The 22,763-nt window shown below is 37.1% G+C and overlaps 1 protein-coding gene across 1 annotated transcript in view; it reads right to left on the bottom strand.

Moving 5' to 3' along the window:
- Nucleotides 1–22,763, bottom strand: part of LOC100601910 (ankyrin repeat domain-containing protein 36B-like) — a 39,614-nt gene that overhangs the window by 4,955 nt on the left and 11,896 nt on the right. Inside the window, exons 2-8 of the mRNA XM_030827487.1 lie at nucleotides 17,242–17,356; nucleotides 16,880–17,089; nucleotides 12,422–12,528; nucleotides 10,810–10,944; nucleotides 8,311–8,378; nucleotides 4,473–4,501; nucleotides 4,311–4,383 (exon numbers count right to left, since the gene is read on the bottom strand). Coding sequence (XP_030683347.1) covers nucleotides 4,311–4,383; nucleotides 4,473–4,501; nucleotides 8,311–8,378; nucleotides 10,810–10,944; nucleotides 12,422–12,528; nucleotides 16,880–16,987 — 520 coding nt within the window. The 5' untranslated portion in view covers nucleotides 16,988–17,089; nucleotides 17,242–17,356. The remainder of the gene's footprint in view (nucleotides 1–4,310; nucleotides 4,384–4,472; nucleotides 4,502–8,310; nucleotides 8,379–10,809; nucleotides 10,945–12,421; nucleotides 12,529–16,879; nucleotides 17,090–17,241; nucleotides 17,357–22,763) is intronic.

The following is a 22,763-nucleotide window of genomic DNA, read 5'->3' as shown; positions in this document are numbered from 1 at the left end:
GTATTGTGACATCTGTACAATCCCATTCTGACACATGTGAATATAAGGTTTTGCTTTATTAAAATGTTAAATGTGTCAGACACTTGACTAATGTGTACAAATTCCTTCTTCACAAAAGCAGCCCCATGGCCTCCTCTCTCCCATAGATACTGTTTCACAGCTGTTCTTCACTCACATCAGTTTGAGTATCTATCGTCTCTCATTTTGTCTCTATGCTTTCACCTCATATTATGAGTTATTATCATAGGCTCAGCAGCCTATCTTACCTATTTTCCTCTCCAGGAGACAGTACTGAGCAGTAGATTAGAATTTTCCAGGATATGAACACTTTTACGTACACAACACTTTGTGGAGCTATTTTAAATTTAACTACCCATAACACCACTATGTCTATGCTTTCCAGAGAAACAAGCTCTGAAATTTTATTGAATATAACCTATTTAAAAACTTCTTTAACTACAATGACAGTCTCTCCTTGATGCACCAAAATCTTCAGAAATAACTTGTGAAGACTTGAAAATATGTCAGTAATTGACATGAAAAATGAAGCATTGACATAATTTTTTGCAGGTATAAGTAAGTCAAGCTGAGATCCTTACTAGATCCAAGAAGAGCAAAGTATATTAGACTGGAAATAAATATGGAACAGAAACATTTTCATTTGTAATGAAAATTCCTCTATTTACAGTTTTCAGGAGAGAAAAAAATACACACACACACACACACACTCACACACAAAAACCAGAGCAATATGGCTTTACAGGGTGTTTCTTCATCAAAGGCCTATTTGTCATTTGACATCCGGGAACACTCTATAGGGATCAACAAAGGGGTTCTAAATTGTGATCTGAGTAGTTTAGAGTTTAACATTCACGAAGGGGAGCCGAGAGGACAAGTAACACTTTGATTGGCCATTTCCTCTCCTTACTGTTATTATCTGAAAAGCACACATTGGATTTTCTCAGAGTCAGGACATGTCAAAAAGACATGCTTTAAGGGGGAAACAGTTGCCATCAACACAGCCATGGGAGAAATACAGCTATGCTTGCTAGGATTTCCAATACTTCTGTTTCATTCCTAATATAGTACAAATCAATAAAAGCAACCACATAAGCATATCCATGTTGGTATGTCATCATATTTAAGTCCATATGGTATCAGCATGAAGAGAGCATAATATGCTGTAGTCATCACATGGCATATCATGAGATCATACAATAAATCAAGAAATACCTCACTGGGTCAATGTGGATAGATCTGAAATATATATCACTGATTTTACAAAGACCAAGTTGCATACATTAAGTGCACTGCCTGAACTTTTCTACAAGTTTGTAACACACAAAATCAAGTTCTACATGTTATCTATGAATGTGCACTTATGTTGTAAGAGGTTTTTAATGTGCATTTGGGTGATTTCTTTTTTTCTTTTAAATTAATTCAAGCTCTTGGTTACATGTCGGCAGTAAGCTTTAATATTATAGAAAACCCAAAACCGTAACAGCTCAGAATCACCGTTTTAAAAGGCTGTGTCTACCAAAGAGTCAGGAAAGCATGACTACTTACTTTCTTCATTTTTAAAACTCAGAGGTACCTCATGCACACTCCCAAATAAAACTGCACAAGTTCCTTAGTTTAATTAGATCCCATTTGTCAATTTTGGCTTTTGTTGCCATTGCTTTTGGTGTTTTAGTCATGAAGTCTTTGCCCATGCCAATGTCCTGAATGGTATTGCATAGGTTTTCTTCTAGGGTTATTATGGTTTTAGGTCTTACTTAAACATTTAAGTCTTTAATTTATCTTGAGTTAATTTTTGTATGAGGTGTAAGGAAGGGGTCCAGTTTCATTTTCCTGCATAAGGCTAGCCAGTTCTCCCAACACCATTTATTAAATAGGTAATCTTTTCCCCAGTGATTGTTTTTTGTCAGGTTTGTCAAAGATCATATGGTTGTAGATGTATGGTGTTACTTCTGAGGCCTCTGTTCTGTTCCATTGGTCTATATCCCTGTTTTGGTACCCGTACCATGCTGTTTTCATTACTATAGCCTTGTAGCATAGTTTGAAGCCAGGTAGCATGATGCCTCCAGCTCTGTTCTTTTTGCTTAGGATTGTCTTGGCTATATGGGCTCTTTTTTGGTTCCATGTGAAATTTCCAGTAGTTTTTTCTAATTCTGTGAAGAAAGTCAATGGTAGTCTATAGCACTGAACCTATAAATTACTTTGGGCAGTATGGCCATTTTCATGATATTGATTCTTCCTATCCATGAGCATGGAATGTTTTTCCATTTGTTTGTGTCCTCTCTTATATCCTTGAGCAGTGGTTTGTAGTTATCCTTGAAGGGGTCCTTCCCATCCCTTGTGAGTTGTATTCCTAGGTATTTTATTCTCTTGTAGCTATTGTGAATGGGCGTTCACTCATGATTTGGCTGTTTGTCTTTTATCGGTGTATAGGAATGCTTGTGATTTTTGCACACTGAATTTGTATCCTGAGACTTTGCTATGTTGCTTATCAGCCAAAGGAGATTTGGGGCTGAGATTATTTGGTTTCCTAAATATACAGTCATGTCATCTGCACAGACAATTTGACTTCCTTTCTTCCTATTTGAATACCCTTTATTTTTTTGTCTTGTCTGATTGCCCTGGCCAGAACTTCCAATACTATGATCAGAGTGAACAGGCAACCTACAGAATGGTAGAAGATGTTTGCAATCTCTCCATCTGACAGAAGGCTAACATCCGGAATCTAAAAGGAACTTAAACACATTTACGAGAAAAGAACAAACAACCTCATCAAAAAGTGGGTGAAGGATATGTTCAAAAGAAGACATTTATTCAGCCAGTAAACATATGAAAAAAAGGCTCATAATCACTGATCATTAAAGAAATGCAAATCAAAACCACAATGAGATACCATCTCATGCCAGTTAGAATGGCAATCATTAAAAAGTCAGGAAACAACAGATGCTGGAGAGAATGTGGAGAAATAGGAATGCTTTTATATTGTTGGTGGGAGTGTCAATTATTTCAACCATTGTGGAAGACAGTGTGGTGATTCTTCAAGGATCTAGAACCAGAAATATCATTTGACCCAGCAATCCCATTACTGAGTACATACCCCAAAGATTAAAAATCATTCTACTATAAAGACACATGCACATGTATGTCTATTGCAGCACTATTCACAATAGCCAAGACTTGGAACCAACCCAAATGCCCATCAGTGATAGACTGGATAAAGAAAATGTGGCATATACACATCATGGAATACTATGCAGCCATAAAAAGGATGAGTTCATGTCCTTTGCAAAGACATGGATGAAGCCTGAAACCATGATTCTCAGCAAACTAACACAGGAAAAGAAAATCAAACGCCACATTTTCTCACTCGTAAGTGGGAGTTGAACAATGAGAACACACGGACACAGGGAGGGGAACATCACACACCAGGGCCTGTCAGGGGGGTGGGGTCCTAGGGGAGGGACAGCATTAGTAGAAATACCTAATGTAGCTGATGGGTTGATGGGTACAGTAAACCACCATGGCACATGTATACCTATGTAAGAAACCTGCATGTTCTTCACATGTATCCCAGAACTTAAAGTATAATACAAAACAAACAAACCAACTTTAATTCAGGTTGTTGGTTACCTGTAGGCAATGAATTGTAGTAGTATAAAAGATTCTAAGGCTAAAACAGCTCAGAATCATTGCTTTAAAACCCTGTATCTTCCAAAGAGTCACCAAAAAATGATTAATGACTTTATTCGTTTTCCAGAATCAGAGGTGTTCACACACACCCAAACTCACAAACAAAAGCACACACACACATACACATGCAGAAATTCAAGCTGGTAATCAGAGCATGTGATTGAGTGAAGATTCAAAGGTTCTTAGTGTGACAACACTGACATAAAGAAGTTGAAGTTCTAACACAATTGTAATGTCAGCAGGTATAGCTTTTCTCTAGGTAAAGGACAGTATTGCAACCAGAAATTGAAGCACTGAAAAATATTTATAGTTTCAAAATTCACCTCCTTGAACCCCTAACATGCATACAAATTCCACATTGGGATCTTTATCACAACCTAAAAGGAAAAGCATCTGAGCTAGAGCTCACATTTTAAAAATTTCTTTTCCTTATTCTTCTAAATATCATTTTATAAGCATAGACACTAACAACAGCATCAGCATCATTTAGATCAAATCCTTCTATCTCATTGGGGTAAAAGAAGTAAGAATCAGAAGACTATGAACATTTCCAATATATTCATATCCTTCTTTCCAGAAGAAATTTGTATTGGCAAATTTACCTTTTCCTGGAGGTGGTGAACCCTTCCTTCTTATGGCTACTTTTGAACTGGGATCTGCTTCTTTCAGGGTAAGCTGAATGAGTTTTACAACATAATGATTAATATATCATGTATATGTCACAAAGCATTTTGTTAATTAAAGATGAAAATACATTTGTTTATCGTGCATAAAGGAGGTCGCTCAGAAGATTCTACAAAGCAAAAGGGACACATAATTAAGTACATGTAAATATGACACAGCCCACCATCCACTATGTAGTGTTTGTATCCAGCTGAAATCTTCATGCTTGGTCTTGAAACTGTTACCTATTAGGCTCTGGGTTGCTTTTGCTCTTGTTTTCGTTAGCATACAGACATGACAGGAATATACACATGGAAATCACAATATAGGTTTCATAAAACATGTAATCCAGATTTCAAGAGAGAGATTAGGTTTCACATGACTACAACTAACACAGAAAAGTACCTCTACCCATGTGATCCTCTTAACTGAAGCCAAAAAACGTGATGTTAAACAAGAGGACCAAATAGGACCCCAGAAGGATAAATGTCAAAGCCCATGGTAGAACACTATGGTGTACCCTAAAGAAATCACCCAAGAATCATTTATACTAAAATACTACAATAGTTCTCCTGTCTTTCATTTTGTCCTCTAACTTAAAAACTATCAATTTCATTAAAATGTATCATTCACTTCTGCTTGCAGGATGTATTCTCAGTTCATTAGTTCAGATATCTACATACAGAAGCATAGTTAACAAAAATACTCATGTTGTCCACAGTCATGCAGGCTTCTGGTGTTTTTCCATTTCCTGGATTCTCAACTTTAGCCCTCCTGCCATCTCTTCATTCACTTATGCAAAAAATGTATACATTACACTCCAAATACCTAATGTGTAATTAGATTCCCATAAAACAAATCTAACCAAAATATTTGAAACATCAGAGGCTTTTTTCATGTTAATCACCTTTTATATATCAAAATATTTGCCATGATTATTGACAGTTACATTTTAACAAACCTGCATGTTGTGCACATGTACCCTAAAACTTAAAGTATAATAATAATAAAATTAAAAAATAAATAAATAATACTTAAGAAATATATTTCTTGATTGTTTTGCTTCCACAGTCAGTTTGACATGCAGTGCATCGCATTTTGCTAACATGAAGCACCTATCCTATTGTTGATGTGTGACCCCTACAGAAAGAAGAATTGAGTCCCTGTGGTTTACTCTCATTCTTCCACCTTCTGCTTCCAGTAAGCTCTGAAGCAACAATAATCCAATATTCTGTTCGAGTGTGAATATACCAGGTCCACATAAAGTGAGTTTTCTCAGGTTTCCTCATCAGAAATCCCCAAACACCTAGCCAGCTGCTATCTTTATTTACACCATCCCACCCCACTTGCACTCTTTTTTGTTGATAAATCTAATCTCACTATCTGGTCTTCATTCTTTGCCTTCCACATTTTGTTCTTCATTATTCTCACCACCCCTGTGATCGAACCAGTAAAATCTCATTTTTATAAATATGAAGATATGGTTTTCCTTTATTAGAATATAAAAGTTACAGAAAATGGACTAACTTGTACAAATTCCTTCTTCACAATAGCAGCCCCATGTCCTCCTCTCTCCCACAGACACACTGTTTCATAGTTTTATTCACTCACATCAGTTTCATTGAGTATCAACTCTCATTTTATCTTTACGGCTTTAATAATATGACAACCTACAGAATGGGAGAAAATTTTTGCAACCTACTCATCTGACAAAGGGCTAATATCCAGAATCTACAATGAACTCAAACAAATTTACAAGAAAAAAACAAACAACCCCATCAAAAAGTGGGCAAAGGATATGAACAGACACTTCTCAAAAGAAGACATTTATGCAGCCAAAAAACACATGCAAAAATGCTCATCATACTGGCCATCAGAGAAATGCAAATCAAAACCACAATGAGATACCATTTCACACCAGTTAGAATGGCCATCATTAAAAAGTCAGGAAACAACAGGTGCTGGAGAGGATGTGGAGAAATAGGAACACTTTTACACTGTTGGTGGGACTGTAAACTAGTTCAACCATTGTGGAAGTCAGTGTGGCGATGCCTCAGGGATCTAGAACTAGAAATACCATTTGACCCAGCCATCCCATTACTGGGTATATACCCAAAGGATTATAAATCATGCTGCTATAAAGACACATGCACACGTCTGTAGACTACTTCTGATTGAAACTTGAAACTCTCGAAATGCGGCTGTGTTATGATTCCATGTTGGAGGGAGTCGGGATGTATGTGCTTTGGACAAGCTGGTTCCAGTTACTGCTGCCAGACTTTTGTTTCAGAATGAATCCAGAAGAACTTATCAGGGATTTCAGTACAAACTAAGTATTTCCACAAGGAGCAGATAAGAAGACCACAGTTTTTCTCACACATTACCCTTAGGTTTTGACAATCTGTAAAAGTGTGGGCACATGTACTCAGAAGTCAAGACCATTTTCCCTGACCCTGTGCACGTAGCTTCTGCAGTTACAAAAGAGTTACGCAGGATCTTGGTAGATTTGTTCCTCCATATTTGGACACCAGACATAGCAATCACATCAATAGCCCACATTACATCTCAAAAATGGTTCTTTTGAAAAGGGTACCGCCAAAGAGCTTTTAACAGTTAAATCTAATTGGCTTTTCAGTAATCTTACTTGTTAGAATTGATACTCCCTCCTTAAAATTCTCACATTTTTTATTTTTGCCACATCACTTCCTCTGACTCCTCTCCTACCTTCCTCTAGCCACTGCTCATTCTCCTTTACCAACTCTTTTTTTCCTGGGGGCGGGAGGGAATGTTGACATTCCCAGGGTTTTGTCACAGGATAGCTTCTCATTCTACGTCTGCATCATGGACAGCTCATTGAGATCGATGACTTTGCCTAATAATTATAATAACATCATTCTACGTCTGCATCTCCAACCTCAGATTTGGAGGGAAGGGAAGTTTTTCTTCCCTGTTGACCAGCTGTACTTCTCCATTCAGTGAACACGTCCTACTCCTTTCTCGTGTGCAGTATAAAGGCCAGTACACAACCTGGAAACCTATGAATGATCCAAGATTTCTCTCTCCCCACTAATGTTTTACAAACGTTCACTAAATCATATTAACTGTACCTCTTTTCTGCTTCTGTTTTATATTTCTACTGCCACCAAATAAATATGTTTATATTTCCTAGATCAACATGGCCTCTTCACTGATGGTTTTCACATGAAAAAAAGTTCCTATCAACTATTATTGTTTTTTTATAAATAAAAAATTAAGTAAAACAAATGAAGAAGGCATAAGGGCAAGAAAAAGACCAACATTTTAAAATGAGTAAATGGAGTAAATTTGCTTTATTTTACCACGGATGGGTGAACACCTTACACTAGATTGATAGTAGTTCAAGCACCGAACTACAAGGAAACTACAGCTTTAACTACCGCAAAAGCTTCCTTTCTCTAGCTTACTTTCTTGTACTCAGAATACAATATATAATATATGTAACATACCAAATATGTATTTTCAACAGCATGGGATTGGCAGCACTAAATCCCATGTTGTTCAAGGGTCAACTGTAATTATTGATTCATTTACTAATTGCAAAGAATTTATTTTACAAATTAAATAGAAGTTCTAATTATATAAAAAGTCTAATTCATTATTATGTGACTATAAAAAAACATACAACATAATAACTTAAAAATTTGTTTTCTTCTTTACACAAAAAGATAATCTAGAATATTAGGAACCATAATTAATAATTTTTTTCAAACAATACTGAGATTATAAATTACCTACAATTAACTTTTTAAATAATTATAAAATCTAGACTACTAAGTATTTTTTAAATGTGTGCAATTTAAACAGTGATTTTTTTAAACTGCTTTTTTGTAATCAAAACATCTTTATTCTTTTTTATCTATGGTAGTACCATCAAGAGTAATTCACTATCAGAAATCTTACCTGGATTGCTATTTATAGAAAGCTCTTCATATTTCTTTCTTTTGTATTCAGAAATTAATTCGAAAATGCTATGCATAAAAATAAATGAAATTAATATTTTAATACTATTATCAAAAACATTTACCAAATATACTAAATTATTAGAGTATCTTGAACAATATCAGGATGTTAATTATCCTATACACTTCTCTTCTGTAAGCTCTACAAACTTCTTAGTACCTTTCTAATTAAATAATAAAAACAGGTGAAGTACTCATGAAGTGAAGGCAGTATAGCTCAGCAAACTATCTCACATCAGCTTGACATAATGGAAAGTCACCTTCCTGGCTCTACAGCCAACAGGTATTTGCTCTTAAACAAGTTGCTTCTCTTAGGCACAATGTCTTCTTCTAGATTTTACTGCCTTCTTTCACTAGGTTGTTATATAGGTTTAATGCAGTAGCATTTTTAACATTCACAGAGAAATAGGAAAGCAGTGGAATTTGTTCTTGAACTTCATTGCTGAAACTATTTTGAAATCCCAAATCAAACCCAATGTGTATTTTTTCATAGGTTCTAATATTCAAATGCTTCAGTTTAAGAAAAATGTTAAGTCCTAATTCTGCTTATTGTTCTATTTGTGGCTTATAATTCAGGGCATCTCAACTATTTCATAATTCATAAATAAATTTAGGAATAAATTATTTCATTAAAATACGTAACACGACTGTTCACTATTATTGAGCTCATCAATTCCAAGGGCAGAAAACTAACAGATGTCAAGATCTGGCTTGGGCTACCACTGTTACTTCTCTACAGACTCTAACGAACCAGCAGATGTTTGCTAGAATGATGGCTAATCTCCATCAGTGATGTTATCTCCAATTGACACGGAAGACAGAACCCTACTTTCATTTTTTTTTAAGTTCCATGAAGTAGATGAAAGTTGACATTTTCTCATTTCCAAGATACATACTAACAAAATATTTACACAACACCCCATGTGTTACTTATCTCCATTCTCAGTTTATAGATCACCTTACACAAATATTTTTCTAGTGAAAAATCACAATTCTAATATAAGGGGCCACTCATTTTGTTTCGATTCAAACTATGACTTAGCTAGCCAGCAAACAGTCAAATGACCTTCCCGTGACTGCAAAATATGAAATGCTTCACCATGCTAATTTTCTCCATATTGTTCCAATTTTAGTATTTGTGCTGCCAAAGCAAGCACAAAGCCTTACTTTTACCTATAAATGCTGATAAGTCATGGATGAGGGTTAGCTCTGTTAAATCTTACTAACCAACTTGAGACTTAGATAATTCCGATGAATGGCTTCCTGTGAGGTAGAATCCGAAAATATTTTACAAACTTGAGATAGTGATGCAAGCAGCTTGGGAGATCTTCATTATTATAGAAAACAGATCACTTGAGGGGCCAACCGCAAGTTGATGCCTCCTACTCTAAGGAAGGATGGCATAGAAGCTTCCATTACCTGAGAAAAGCTCTTACACTGTTTATTTAAAAAGTCTCAGGGTACAGATCTGGTAGCAATAAAGAAAAAAACTGTCATCTCTTTCTACATTATTTGAATATCTCTGACAGTTTAGAACCATCCCAACTAATATTTGCTTTGAAGAGAAAAAAAAAAGGGACTCAAAAAATAACTCACCATGAAGGTCTAGAAGCCCAGGTTAAAATGTGGGCTTTACATCAGGTTTTGAGTGTGAGTGAAAGTGTCAATTTGCTCAGTATGTATGTTGATAAAGTTAGAATATCCAGCTAACAGAGCAAGGTTCTGCTGTTTTGCAAACAATGGCTGAGCATATAAGTATGTGTAAGTGAACTAAAAAAAATAGTTGTAACTTTGAAGCCTTTTTATGGATCAACATGAAGATTGAGGGATCTCAAACAGAAAGGGCATCCTGGTGGCAAAGGTTAATCATTACCAGACTGCAAGAGTACTTTCAATGGCAAGAAAGCAGCAACAGAATCAATGAAAACAAAGCAATGATTAGAATGTCCTTTCCCCTTCTCCTTCTGACTTGTAGACACTGATTGTCTTCCTTGGACTTAGGGAACCCCTTAGGTTCTTGAAAAATTCAATGATCAGGCTATAGTAGATGGTCCCCAGTACACAGCACAAGATTTTTTGATAAACTGGACATTTTGAGACCCAAATAACTAATTAGAAAAATCAAAGATGTGAAACTACTTTATCCTATGCATAGGGGTTATACTTGAAATAAAATGTACAACATTGGAATCCCTAAGGAGAAAAGTCCTAAAAGTTCCAATATCAAGAATCCTGCACCTACTGCTACTTATCTAGCCTTTTGCTTGATTTCTGGCTGACAAAGTTGCACAACTCTCGAAAACTTAAAAACTTGAAAATTTGTCACTTGAAAGCTACTTGAACCAAACTATGAAATCTCACCTGATATATAAGATGCAATTGTTACAATTATTTTAAACTTCAATTTAGTGTTCACTAGCCTTTTTATGTAAAGACTTACACTCTATTCTCAGCCTCAATGGCATAATCTTCTGCAGTCTTTCCATACGCATCTCGAGAAAACACATCAATATTGTGCTGCAGAAGAATGACTATATCTTTTTCTCCAAGAGTAACAGCAAGTATGAGGGCTGATCTAAAATAACAGAGAGGTAATTAAAAACTTTAATGACATTTTAAAAGCTAAGTTTATATACTTTATCAACTTAATATGTTGCCTGTCCATGTAGAATTAACCCAATTACGTGTACTAAGAAACAAGCATCTTCGGTGCTCAAGGGTTTATCTTTGCAAGTTACCACAAAGGTTAAAAGCAAGGAACAAAAAGGAAGCCTCTTGTCCCACTGTGGTGTGACATAAAGTTGCTAACTTAAAGTCCTTTGATGGGCAAGAAACTATGCTCAGGCCACCTATCTACAGTAGGCAAATTTCAGTGAAAAATTATTCATTTCTTCCCTAGTCTGATACTATATATTATAATGCAAAATCAGCTAAAGGGTCAGATAAGAGCTATCTGCAGGCTTAAAACAATAATATTAATAGGAATGCTAATAGTAGTAGGTGTAGCTTCAGTTAATGATGCTGATAAGCACGTGCTAGGCATTTAAATAAACACTATATATGGAGGACAATAATATATCCTTCAAGGGTGGTTGTGTATAAGTAACATCATATATATATAAAATATATATTGTATATTATATATTATCTATAAAATATATTATCTATAAAATATATAATATATAGTATATTATATATTATCTATAAAATACATATTGTATATATTATATATAATATATATGATGTTACATTATATACTTACACATTACAATGTGTGTACATATATAATATATATTATATACACACACATATGTGTGTGTGTCTATATATATATATATAAGCACATACTTATATGCTCAGCCACTGTTTCCAAAACATCAGCACCTTGCTCTGTTAGCTGGACATTCTAACATTATATATATATAATGTTACTTACACACAACCACCCTTGAAGGATATATTATTACCCTCCTTTTCACAGAAGAAAACATACTTGGTGATAAGTAATGTTACCAAGGTCACACATCTAGCAAGTGGGAAAGCTAGGGATTAAACCCAGTCCTGTGCGAACCTAAAGCTTGTCTTCATTAAAGTAAAGTTTTATCCATTTAAAGCTATCTTTTCTCCCTCTCCCCATATCAATTAAAAACAACATCAAGACACAGTAGAAATGAAAAATTAACATGAAACCCCTTTAGCTAACATAAGATCATACAATCAAAAGCATCACATTATTACATTATAAATAACACCACATCATATTACAAATAACAAACATCTATCAATATACAGAGCTTTCTATATATAGAAGCCTTTTATGTGTATAATGTCTATAGAGAGAGACGAATCCTGCTATACACTGTTCTTTATGTTACTCCGTCCAAATAATTGTTTTTCTACCTAAGTGATAATCTGTGTTGATATTTCTCACTATATCCCAATGATTAAAAGTTAGTCTTCTTATTAATACAATATTTGTGAATGAGTGACCGCTACCACTCTAAAATGACACTCAGGTTTAAAAACAACACAATAAGAACTAAGGTCTGTACCTGCTAAGATAATCAATTGCATTTATATTTGCATTTTTCTTCAATAAAACTTCCACCATTTTCAGTTTTCTTTTACTCACGGCGAGTAACAGTGGTGGATATTTATACTGTAAAACAACAGCAACAATTTATAATCACAAAATTACATATTTATCAACTGAACTGAAAACCTTATGTAAGATCCTGTGAGCTTAAATATATACAATTGAAAGGACATAAGAGGTAGTCCCTTTCTTTTCACTCCTCGGTGCTTTTCTATGTTCTGCTCCTTCCCCTGGAAACAACCTCCTCTGCCTCACCACAAGAACTCTGGTCATCTCCAAAACTCACTTCAAACATTTCCCAGTTCCAAAAATCTTTGCTTCTGTCACAGCATTTAGCATGGCATGTTTCAAGGATTTTATTGTTTCCCACCTGAACCAAGAGCTTCTTGAGGAAAAGAGCTGTATTTTTTTCTCTATGTCCCCAAACTCTAAGACACAGTAATAAATGTCTCAGGTATTTTTATTAATGATCTAAATTATTATCTATAGAGCAATGTTTCTTAAACTGTTAATATATTCCAAAGGATATTTACTTAACCAGAAGTTGAACATTATACCCCAAAAGAAAGACTCCATGATCACCCATGTTTGAAAAATGTTACAAAACTGTGCATTATGTGTCCAGTATTTGAGAAATCTTTTGAACTTCACCTAATCCCTATTTGTAAATACTTATTTTGGAGAACATTAACATTTGAGAAATGAGAGTTTCAGGGATACAGTTGTGAGAGCTTACCAGTAAAGGTGGAGGTTTCCTCTGGGTGATACACACTTGCCTCATTCTCTTCTATCAATGGTGTCAGAATCTCAGATGACAATGTCAGGTGCTCCTGATCCCAGGAGCTTTGTCATCTGAGATTCTGACACGATTGACAGTTCATTTGAAGCCTATCTCTTTTTAATTCGGAGGGCCGGGCTCTGAATTAATAGAGATAGGCTTCAAATGAACTTTCACTGCTTATTATTAAATAGTCCATGAGTTCTCTCTAGTAATATTTTTATCTTAGCTGTCAGAAAGCTCTGTATGAAATGTTATTCTCAATTACAATCTTAGGACCCTGATGCAAATATTTATGTAATTATAATCTTAGGACCCTGGTACATAACTCCTTTAAAAATTTATTTGTATTCTAGTTTCCATATTAATTCTTACTTTTTACATTTTAGGTAAAATATAAATCAGAAATAAAAATACAATGGCTTATCAATTAAAGCTCTAATAATGACCTATATGAATTATTTATAGCATAATGAAAGCCACTAAATTATTTGCATCTTTTATTTATTTATTTATTTATTTATTTATTTGAGATGGAGTCTCACTCTGTCGCCCAGGCTGGAGTGCAGTGGTGCCATCTCGGCTCACTGCAACCTCTGCCTCCCGGATTCAAGCACGAGCAATTCTTCTGCCTCAGCCTCCCGAGTAGCTGGGACTACAGGCGTGTGCCACCACACCCGGCTAATTTTTTGTATTTGTAGTAGAGAGGGGGTTTCACTGTGTTAGCCAGGATGTTCTCAATCTCCTGACCTCGTGATCCACCAGCCTCGGCCTCTCAAAGTGCTAGGATTACATGTGTGAGCCACGGCGCCCGGCCAATTACTTGCATTTTTAGGAGGCAATGCTGAAGAGAAAAATATAACGTTGCCTGCAATATGCATGACCTATGCAACTATACCACGATTCACCTTAAAAAGCTTACATGCATTCTAATGGGAAGATGATTATTTATGGTATATATAAAGAAAAATAGTTTATAAAATACCACCATCTAAATTCAAAAGTTCAACCCGATTACCAAGGGATTTATATAAAATATAGACTCTAAATTTAAATAAATATAAAATGTCTTGAAAACCTTGAAATATTTACTAAAATATATTATAAAACAGGGCTTGTAAAGTCATCCCTACAGAGGCAAGGGAGATGACCTGAGGAAGTGAAGTACCTAGGTAGGCACAGTAGCAAAATGGAGACCACATGCCTCATAGAAAGGGGCAACCTCTGCATAGCATCCTAAACTTGAGATAGGCTCAAGGGACACCAGATTGGATTCTTGAAGAGAAGCCTGGAATCCAGATCTGTGCACGAGTCTCCTAAACCTTCCATGTTGAGACCATTTATAGAGGCAAACTAAACACATCTATGGGACACATTTAGACTACAGACCTTGTATTTTTATATTTGCTATGGATATGTCTCCAAGCGATTGTATATAAAACAAGTATTTTCATGTAAAATACTTCCTTTCTTTAGTTTCAGATTTTTTTTTCCAAAATAGGCCCAAGAATGCAATAAAAATTGTTACTAAGAGTCATAATACCCACTTTGAGCACTTTTACAACATTCATTCATTTATAATTTGTTTAATTTTCCCACATTGTTCACCAAATGGGTAATTAGTTCATAGGACAGCTGCAACTAAATTATTAAAATAATATTAAATTATTATTCTAGTTTCTATATTGTAACCTAATTTCTTTTATTTTACGTAAAATATAAATCAGAAATAAAAATGCAATGGCTTATCAATTAAAGCTCTAATAATGACCTATATGTATTCTCTGTATTCTTACTAACTTCATGGTTTTCAGTGTTTAAAACTGCTATCCTGATTATGCCATAGTTCTATGTACTTAACTGACATACTGAGGCAGTCCGCAATAGAGCTTCAGCTTTAAAAAATGGTTTAGAATTTTTTCCTATTGTAATTGAGAGAGCCCCGCTTTTAATAATGATGTATTGACCTAATCACCAGAATGATAACAAAGAGACTCAAAGTCCTGAAAGAGTCAGTCTCTACTTATTAAGAGTCCACAATAGCAAATTTCTAATGACCCTATGAATGGCAGCAAATAAGTGACGGTGGCAAGGAAAAGGTGTTATTCTTATGATGATAGATACTGCAAATAATAGTCCTTTTAACTTCCCAACCACAGAGGTAGAGACAGATAAAGGTCAGGCTAATATTATTGGAAAGGAGAAATTTAAAGGAAGCAGCATCTATCATCCAACTCTTCTAGAGATTTTTTACGTGTTTGAGATATGGGAATTTATATTACACTTATTTATTCAGTGGTTCTTAACCAGCAGCTTATCAGTGTCTCAAGAAATTTTTTATTGTTGTTGTTGTTGGAGACAGTGTCTTATTCTGTCGCTCTGGCTAGAGGCACCACCACGCCCAGCGTCAAGGAAATATTTTAAAACATACATGTCCAGTAATATTTAATAGTAAATATTAGATTTACTGTATTAAAATCTTCAGGGGCTATCCTAGACTTAGAGATTTGCTTGTAATTTCCCCAGGTTACTGTCATGCACAGTTCTAACTGCGAACCAGCACAGTTGATAATCGCTTCAGTCTCATCTCTCACCCACGTGGCAAATTCCCTTTATCATTTGGGATTTGGCCAAAAAGAGGAAAGAGCAAAAGATAGAGCCATTCACTGAAAACTTCATTTACTTTTCCTGGGTAGGGGTAGAGAAGAGACTAGTAAACTCAAAATCCAATTTGAATTCACTATTTATAAGCTCCTTGTCTCCCACATGCCCATCAAGACATTCTGGACTTGAGAGTAGAGTTTAGATGCTTATCTAAGTGGCTGTTTCTGCCAGAATTGAATAATGTCCATTAATTGTGTGTTCTCTCTGCTGAAGTGTGTGCCACTTCATCACCACTATTCACTGCCAACCTGGTTTCCTCAGAGTCCTCCCAAAATTGATCCCTAGGCAATTTTACAACTCACAAACTCTTTCCCAAAGTAAGAATAATTATCCCCAAAACTGAAGCGATCTTTGTCTAAACATATAAATTGAAAACAAACAACAAAACACACAAAAACCCTCTCCACAGTATTTTCCCTCATTACCTTATTTCCAAATTAGCTTGTGCATTTCTGATTGCTCTCCTTTTCTTCATTTTCCCTCTTAAGCCTTTCCACAGAGGAATCACTTTCAAATGAAATCACCTTCACATACAATACTTGTCAAAAGCAACAAGATGTACATTTATTGTGAAATGCTTTAATTTTCTTTGAAATTTAAAATAAAGCCTATTTATAAGGGCCAATTTTACTTTCCTGTGTCACTTCACACTGATTAGAAAAAAAGTAATTTAGTGGGAAAACACTTAACTATTACCTTTCCCAAATTCAGTTGTCATGAATTATAAATTCATTGTAATTCATTTGTTTTCATAATTATTTACCGTAAGTGCATGAAAAAAAGCTGTACCCTATAATGCTTCTTTAAAAGTTCCAATATTTAAAGTAAAATCTTAGACAGTTAAGGCATTTCAAAATATTTTCATTGAAGGAATGTTTGAGCTTCCAAATATGAAAAATTGACCCTTACATGTGTCAATGTTAAAATAAATGCATTTCAGATAGTTTGAAAATAACGTTGGTTGACCTATACCTTGCTGCATTCTTCAATATTTGTACCATATAAAAGAAGTTTTTCTATCATGGATGTATCTTCATTATACACAGCATAGTGTAGAGCAGTCCTTCCAAAGACATCCATAATATTTGGATCAGCGCCATTTTGCAGCAGAATGGTTGCACAAGCCTCCTGCCTCAGTTGCACAAGCCTCCTGCCTCAGTTGCACAGCCTGTCAGTATTAGACTGAGAAACATGCAAATACTGAAAAATCAAAATCAACACTCCATAGGATTTACCAACTAGTTATATAGTGGTATTCCAATGAGATAAATTCATTTTATCCTATGTACTTAAACCAAATCCATCTCATGCTCAAAGAGTCAGCTACTATATACCTTGATCAGAGGCGTCCTGCCTTCACGGTCGCAGAGGTTAAGCTCACATCTTCCAGACACCAGGAGAAATACCATTTTCGGTTGGCCAGTGGCACAGGCCAAATGTAGGGCAGTCCTGTGAGAGTGACAGGACTTTTTAAAACATGTAACTGTAAGCATTAATTAGCATGTTATTTCTCTGTCTTCAAAACAAATACGTAATTTTCTTGTGAAGAAAGTACAACATTTGTTAGCGCTTATTACTCACCACATTAGTGAAAGAGCAGGTTATTTAATAGAAAAAGCTTGGCTTTTGGATTCAGTTTAATTGGGGCTTAAAATTTACTGTAAGCTCTGTCACTTAGCTGTTATTTAGCCTTTCTTTGCTTCAATTTCCTTATCAATCAAATATATAATAGTAGCTATCCCGCAGAACACTGCTGTGATGCTTATATAAGAATCTATGTACAGCATTTAGAACGCTTTCTAACACAAATAACAGCTCAATAATTTTTAGATATTACTACTTACAAAGACATTTTAATTAAGTAAAATGATACAAGCATATCTACACTGAGGTATCTATTAAACATTAGATGTATCATTGTATTTCAGTCATTCTCAGATGCTCATTTTCTCACTATTCTCTTATATAAGCTACTATTCTCTTATATATTAACATCTCCTGACACTGAAATACTGTTTACAATTCATTATTTATTACAATCATAACTGACAACATTTTAAACATTATCTTATTGATATATAAAGTAATGGGGCATCACCCAATCTATGATGCCTTACGTTAAGTGGGATACAGTACATAGAAGAGGCAGTTCTACTCATATAGTTGGCACATAAATAAAGTACTGCGGAAAAAGAAGGCAAAAATAAAACAACAAATTTTTAAAACAAAGTAATTCTTACTTCAATTTTCAAAAAAAAAAAATCCAAAGAAAACTCAGGATTCAATGAATAGGTATGGCTCATTTTTTTCAATACTTACAGAATGTTATGTAAATTAGGTATTTGCAATGATTAATAGTAGTATTTGAGACTGTCATAAGTTTTTGAAATGGCAGTTAAAGTTTCCTTTACTATTTTCTAACTTCAGAATTGCTTTTGTTTAAAAAAAAAAAAAAAAGGAATAAAAGATCCAATTGGGATTCAGTCCTAATGCTTCCATTTTAAATCTCATCTTGCTCAGGCTAGGCAGGTAAACATGAAGTTGTTAAGGGTGGAAGAGTCCTGAGAGATGGTGGAATGTGTCTGCTACATAATAGGTATTCAGGTTATGCTTGATGAATAACTGGATTGAAAGAATGCATACATACAGTTGGGGAGTTTATTATGAAAAAAACTATAAATTAAAGCAGTGCTTTTGGAATAGTGATAATCACTTATATTTGCTCGTTTTCATTTTCATGAGGACACTGATAAACTAATTAATTTAAAATTGTTTGCATATATGTAATAAAACTATAATAAAAACCTATTTATATACTAAAATCTATGCATAATAAAATAATCAAGCACAAATAAAAATATTCCCTCTGCCTCTGAAGAGGCTAAAACTTCACAGAAGATACCAATAAACAAAAAAATAAAAATAAGGCCAGGCACAGTGGCTCACACCTGTAATCCCAGAACTTTGGGAGGCCGAGGCGGGGGGATCACCTGAGGTCAGGGGTTTGAGACCAGCCTGGCCAACATGGTGAAACCCCATCTTTACTAAAATATACAAAAATTAGCTGGGCATGGTGGCGCACACCTGTAATCCCAGCTACTCAGGAGGCTGAGGTGGGAGAATCACTTGAACCTGAGAGGCAGATTGCAGTGAGCTGAGATCATGCCACTGCACTCCAGGCTGGGCGACAGGGCGAGACTCCATCTCAAAAATAAACAAACAAATAAATAAATAAATAATAAAATAAAATAGGAAGTGAGAATTATGCTTTTCTTTGCAAGATTTATATTTCTTCTTTTCCCAAGGATAATTTCATTAATAAAAAACATTTACTAGAAGTTTTAAACATACTGATCATTTATACATCACAAATAAGAAAAAATGTCACAATACACCTGCCAGAAAAGAAGAAATGTTATATTTTGTACACATATTTGGCTTACAAACACCATAGACTGTTTGTGTGTATGTATAATCAAACCAACTTTTTTTCAGAGTACATCTTCACACCTCAACATACATCTGTATCTACTGACATCTGCAAAGGTCCCATATTGTCCCATCCTATGGATGCACTGAAATTTATTGATAAATTTATAAAATATATAAAATCCATTATAAGGAGTTTTCCAAATACATTGCTATTTTAAGCAGTGCTGAGAAAAACAAACTGCATGTATCTCTATTTCCTAGAGATATTTTAGTATAATGGAATTGATGGGTGAAGGGCACATACATTTTTAAAGTGTGATACCTACCAACAAAGTGTCTATTTGAAAAGTCATCAGAAACGTAAACTTTAAACAGCAGTATATGTACTGCTACTCTTTACCCTCACAAACTTGTGGATAGAAAACAGTATTTCATTCCTTTTTTAACTTAAATACCTTCTCCTCCCAATACTAAATATTATTTCCCATGTGCATAGGTTGCTTGAATATCTGAAAAAAAATGCTTTGCTCTATTTTAAATGACAGTTCTTGTTTATTTGAAGAATTTCTCTGTAAAATGAAAATCACTTTTTTATCTAATATGTATATACACATATTGTCTTTTGTTAATTTTTTCTTATAAACTGGATGTTTTTTTATTTTGCTAAATCGACCTTCAGAATGTGTGCTTGTGATATTTGTAGGAATATAAACATGTATCAATATAAGTAGGCATTTGTGTTTTTTTCTGTTATCTTTCTTATTTTGTGCATTTAAAATTTTTAATCTACATTCCATAACGAACTTATTTCTGTGACATAAAAATCTAGCCAGATTTCTCCAAATAGTTAGCAGGCACTTCATTTATGAGTAATTCATCTTTTCCTACTAATATGAAATGTCACCATTATCCAATTCTATTAGATTGGTGCAAAAGCAATTGCGGTTGTCGTCATTACTTGTAATTGCGGCAAAAACTGCAATTGCTTTTGCACCAGCCTAATAAATTCTTACACATATTGGTGTGTTCCTGGATTTTCTAACCTGTTCCATTCACTGATTTGTTGTTTCGGCTGTTAGTAAATAACTTGTGGAAATTAACAGCACATTTTCATATCTAGAAAGGCAAGTCTTTTTTGACTACATTTCAAAAGTTTTCTTAATGTCATCACAATAGTAAAAGACAGCATGAGTGATTCAAAAATGTTAACACTTTGATAACTTTATTTGGATTATGTAAAATTTGTAAACATAGAAAGAGCTCAGAACTTTAGAAAAATGTGTCTTTCTATTCAAGAACACAGACCATCTTCCCACTTCAAAGTTTCCCTCTAAGGTCCCTCAGTGAAAACCACATTGACATAGGTGTCCATTGATATCAAATAAATATTGGATTTTTATCCAAAAAATTTTTAGTCAGGAAGTTGATATATTATGGAAATGATTTCTCTCATTATGCACCTTTCCATAATGTATGTAACATTATGCTTTAAAATGTGTACATTAAAAATAAAACGCTGTACATGCTGAATTTTATTAGTGAAATCACTTTAAAATGATTTATAAAGAAGAAGCATGGTGAGTGATTGGAAACCAGCTGAAGTTTTGTTTTTGTTTTGCTGCTCGTGAAAATGGCCTGGGTGCTCGCCCCCGCCAAGGTTTCCACATCCCAGGTGTGGCTGAGCCTGCCAGGAAAGGAAGTCCAGCTCCTTTGGTGACAGGACTTGCCCCCCTCACCTCTGCACCCCTTTCCCCCACCCCACTCACCCCACACCTCACCCCCACCTCCAGTCCTCTATCCCATTGAACTCTCACCCCATTTCCCCATCCCACACCGTCCACGCCCCTACCCTCCAAGCCTTCATTCCATCCACCTCAGCCCATTCACACCCCCACCCTATGCACCCCCTACTCCCCACTCCCATCCCCCAACTCACTCCACACCCCGCCACCCCATATACCCCAACTCCCCAGGCCCCGCTCCACTCACTCCCACCCCAGCCAGGCACCCCCTAGCCCCGTCCATACCCCGAGCCTGGGACCATCCGCCCCGCAGCCCTCAGCCTGGAAGGGGGTACTTCTCCACATCCACAGGCCTCCTCCCGCAGCCCCGGCTCCCGGCCCCCATTACCTTTCCTTCTTGTCTCTCATTGGCATCATGATACGTGAGCAGAAGGTACTCCAGTTTCTCCAGATTACCATAGAAGACAGCTCTGTGGATCGTCCTCAGGTGAGACGATTTAATGTGGTATTGGGGAAATGAGAAGCCATCCCAGCACAAGCGCTCCCTGACGGCGGGCCACCTCTCCGGCTCGTAGTCTTCCACAATTGTCGCTGCAAATTGTAGCCTGGGAACGCTCCAGCCCTATTTCAGCTCGCCTTCGGGGATCTCCGCCTCCGAAGCGCAACAACAAGCAACGCAGTCTGTCCACGGGCCTTCGCACAGACTCTCAGCGCCTCCCGCCTCTCAGCAGAAACGCCCAACAGAACCGTTAGGACCAGCGAGCACGTGCACCTTGGCCGGCCCCGCCCAACAGGCCCCAGGCGGAGAAACCGCCCTAACGGCTCTCTTGCCGCGCCACGTGCAGGCGGTGGTTGCTGCGGAGGCGCCGCGGGCTGGTGTGGCTCCCTGGAGCGCGAGGCGCACCCTGCCCCAGGGCTTGTATGAGTCGCCGCGAGCTATTCTCCTCTTCCACCGGCTCCCGACGCGTGGAGCCCCCCGCGCTGGGCCCTCTGCAGCCCAGGGATGGGGTTGAGTGGTGCTTCTCCCCCTGGTGCCGCCGCTGGGCCCACAGCCCGACTTCGCCACTGCGTCGCCCCCGGGGTCCGCGCTGATGGGCGCGAGGCGGGAGCACGGCATCCGGGGTTGCCACCGCACCACTTGCAAGTGGCAGCTGCAGCTCGGGCTCCGGCGGGGGCTGGCGGGGCTCTCCTGGGATGGCCTCCTGGGCCCTGAGTGCGCCGCCCATCCATCCGGCCGGAGGGTGCGCGCCTCCTGCACCCCGGGCCAAAGCCCATGCCCGGGCGCTCCTGCCGCAGACTGCCTGACTTGCCGCTGCTGGGCTGGCCCCGGGGTCCGCGCGGCTGAAGGCGCAGTCCTGGTCGGGGATTCCCAATCCTCGGCGACCCCTGCTCCATGTGTTGGTGGCAGCTGCAGCGCCCGTGGGCTGACGTGGCTTCCCGGAGCTGCGGCAGGCCGCGCCCAAGGGCCCCACAGGCTGCGCCGCCCTTGCCAGCTGCTCCTGACCCGCGCCCAGAGCGCAGGACCTGGCGCTTGGCACTCTGCAGCCACGGGGATGAGGCTGAGCGCCGATTCTTGGCCTCGTGGCGCCGCTGGGGCCACAGCCTGACTTCACCACCCTGTCGCCCAAGTCGTGTGATCGGCACGTGTGAAGAGGGGCAATCGAGGTTCCCATGGCTGCTGC

This window comes from Nomascus leucogenys, chromosome 14 (assembly GCF_006542625.1).
Source record: "Nomascus leucogenys isolate Asia chromosome 14, Asia_NLE_v1, whole genome shotgun sequence".
Taxonomy (NCBI): domain Eukaryota; kingdom Metazoa; phylum Chordata; class Mammalia; order Primates; family Hylobatidae; genus Nomascus; species Nomascus leucogenys.
The sequence above is the reverse complement of the archived record's forward strand: the minus strand, read 5'-3'. Positions and strand labels throughout refer to the sequence as shown.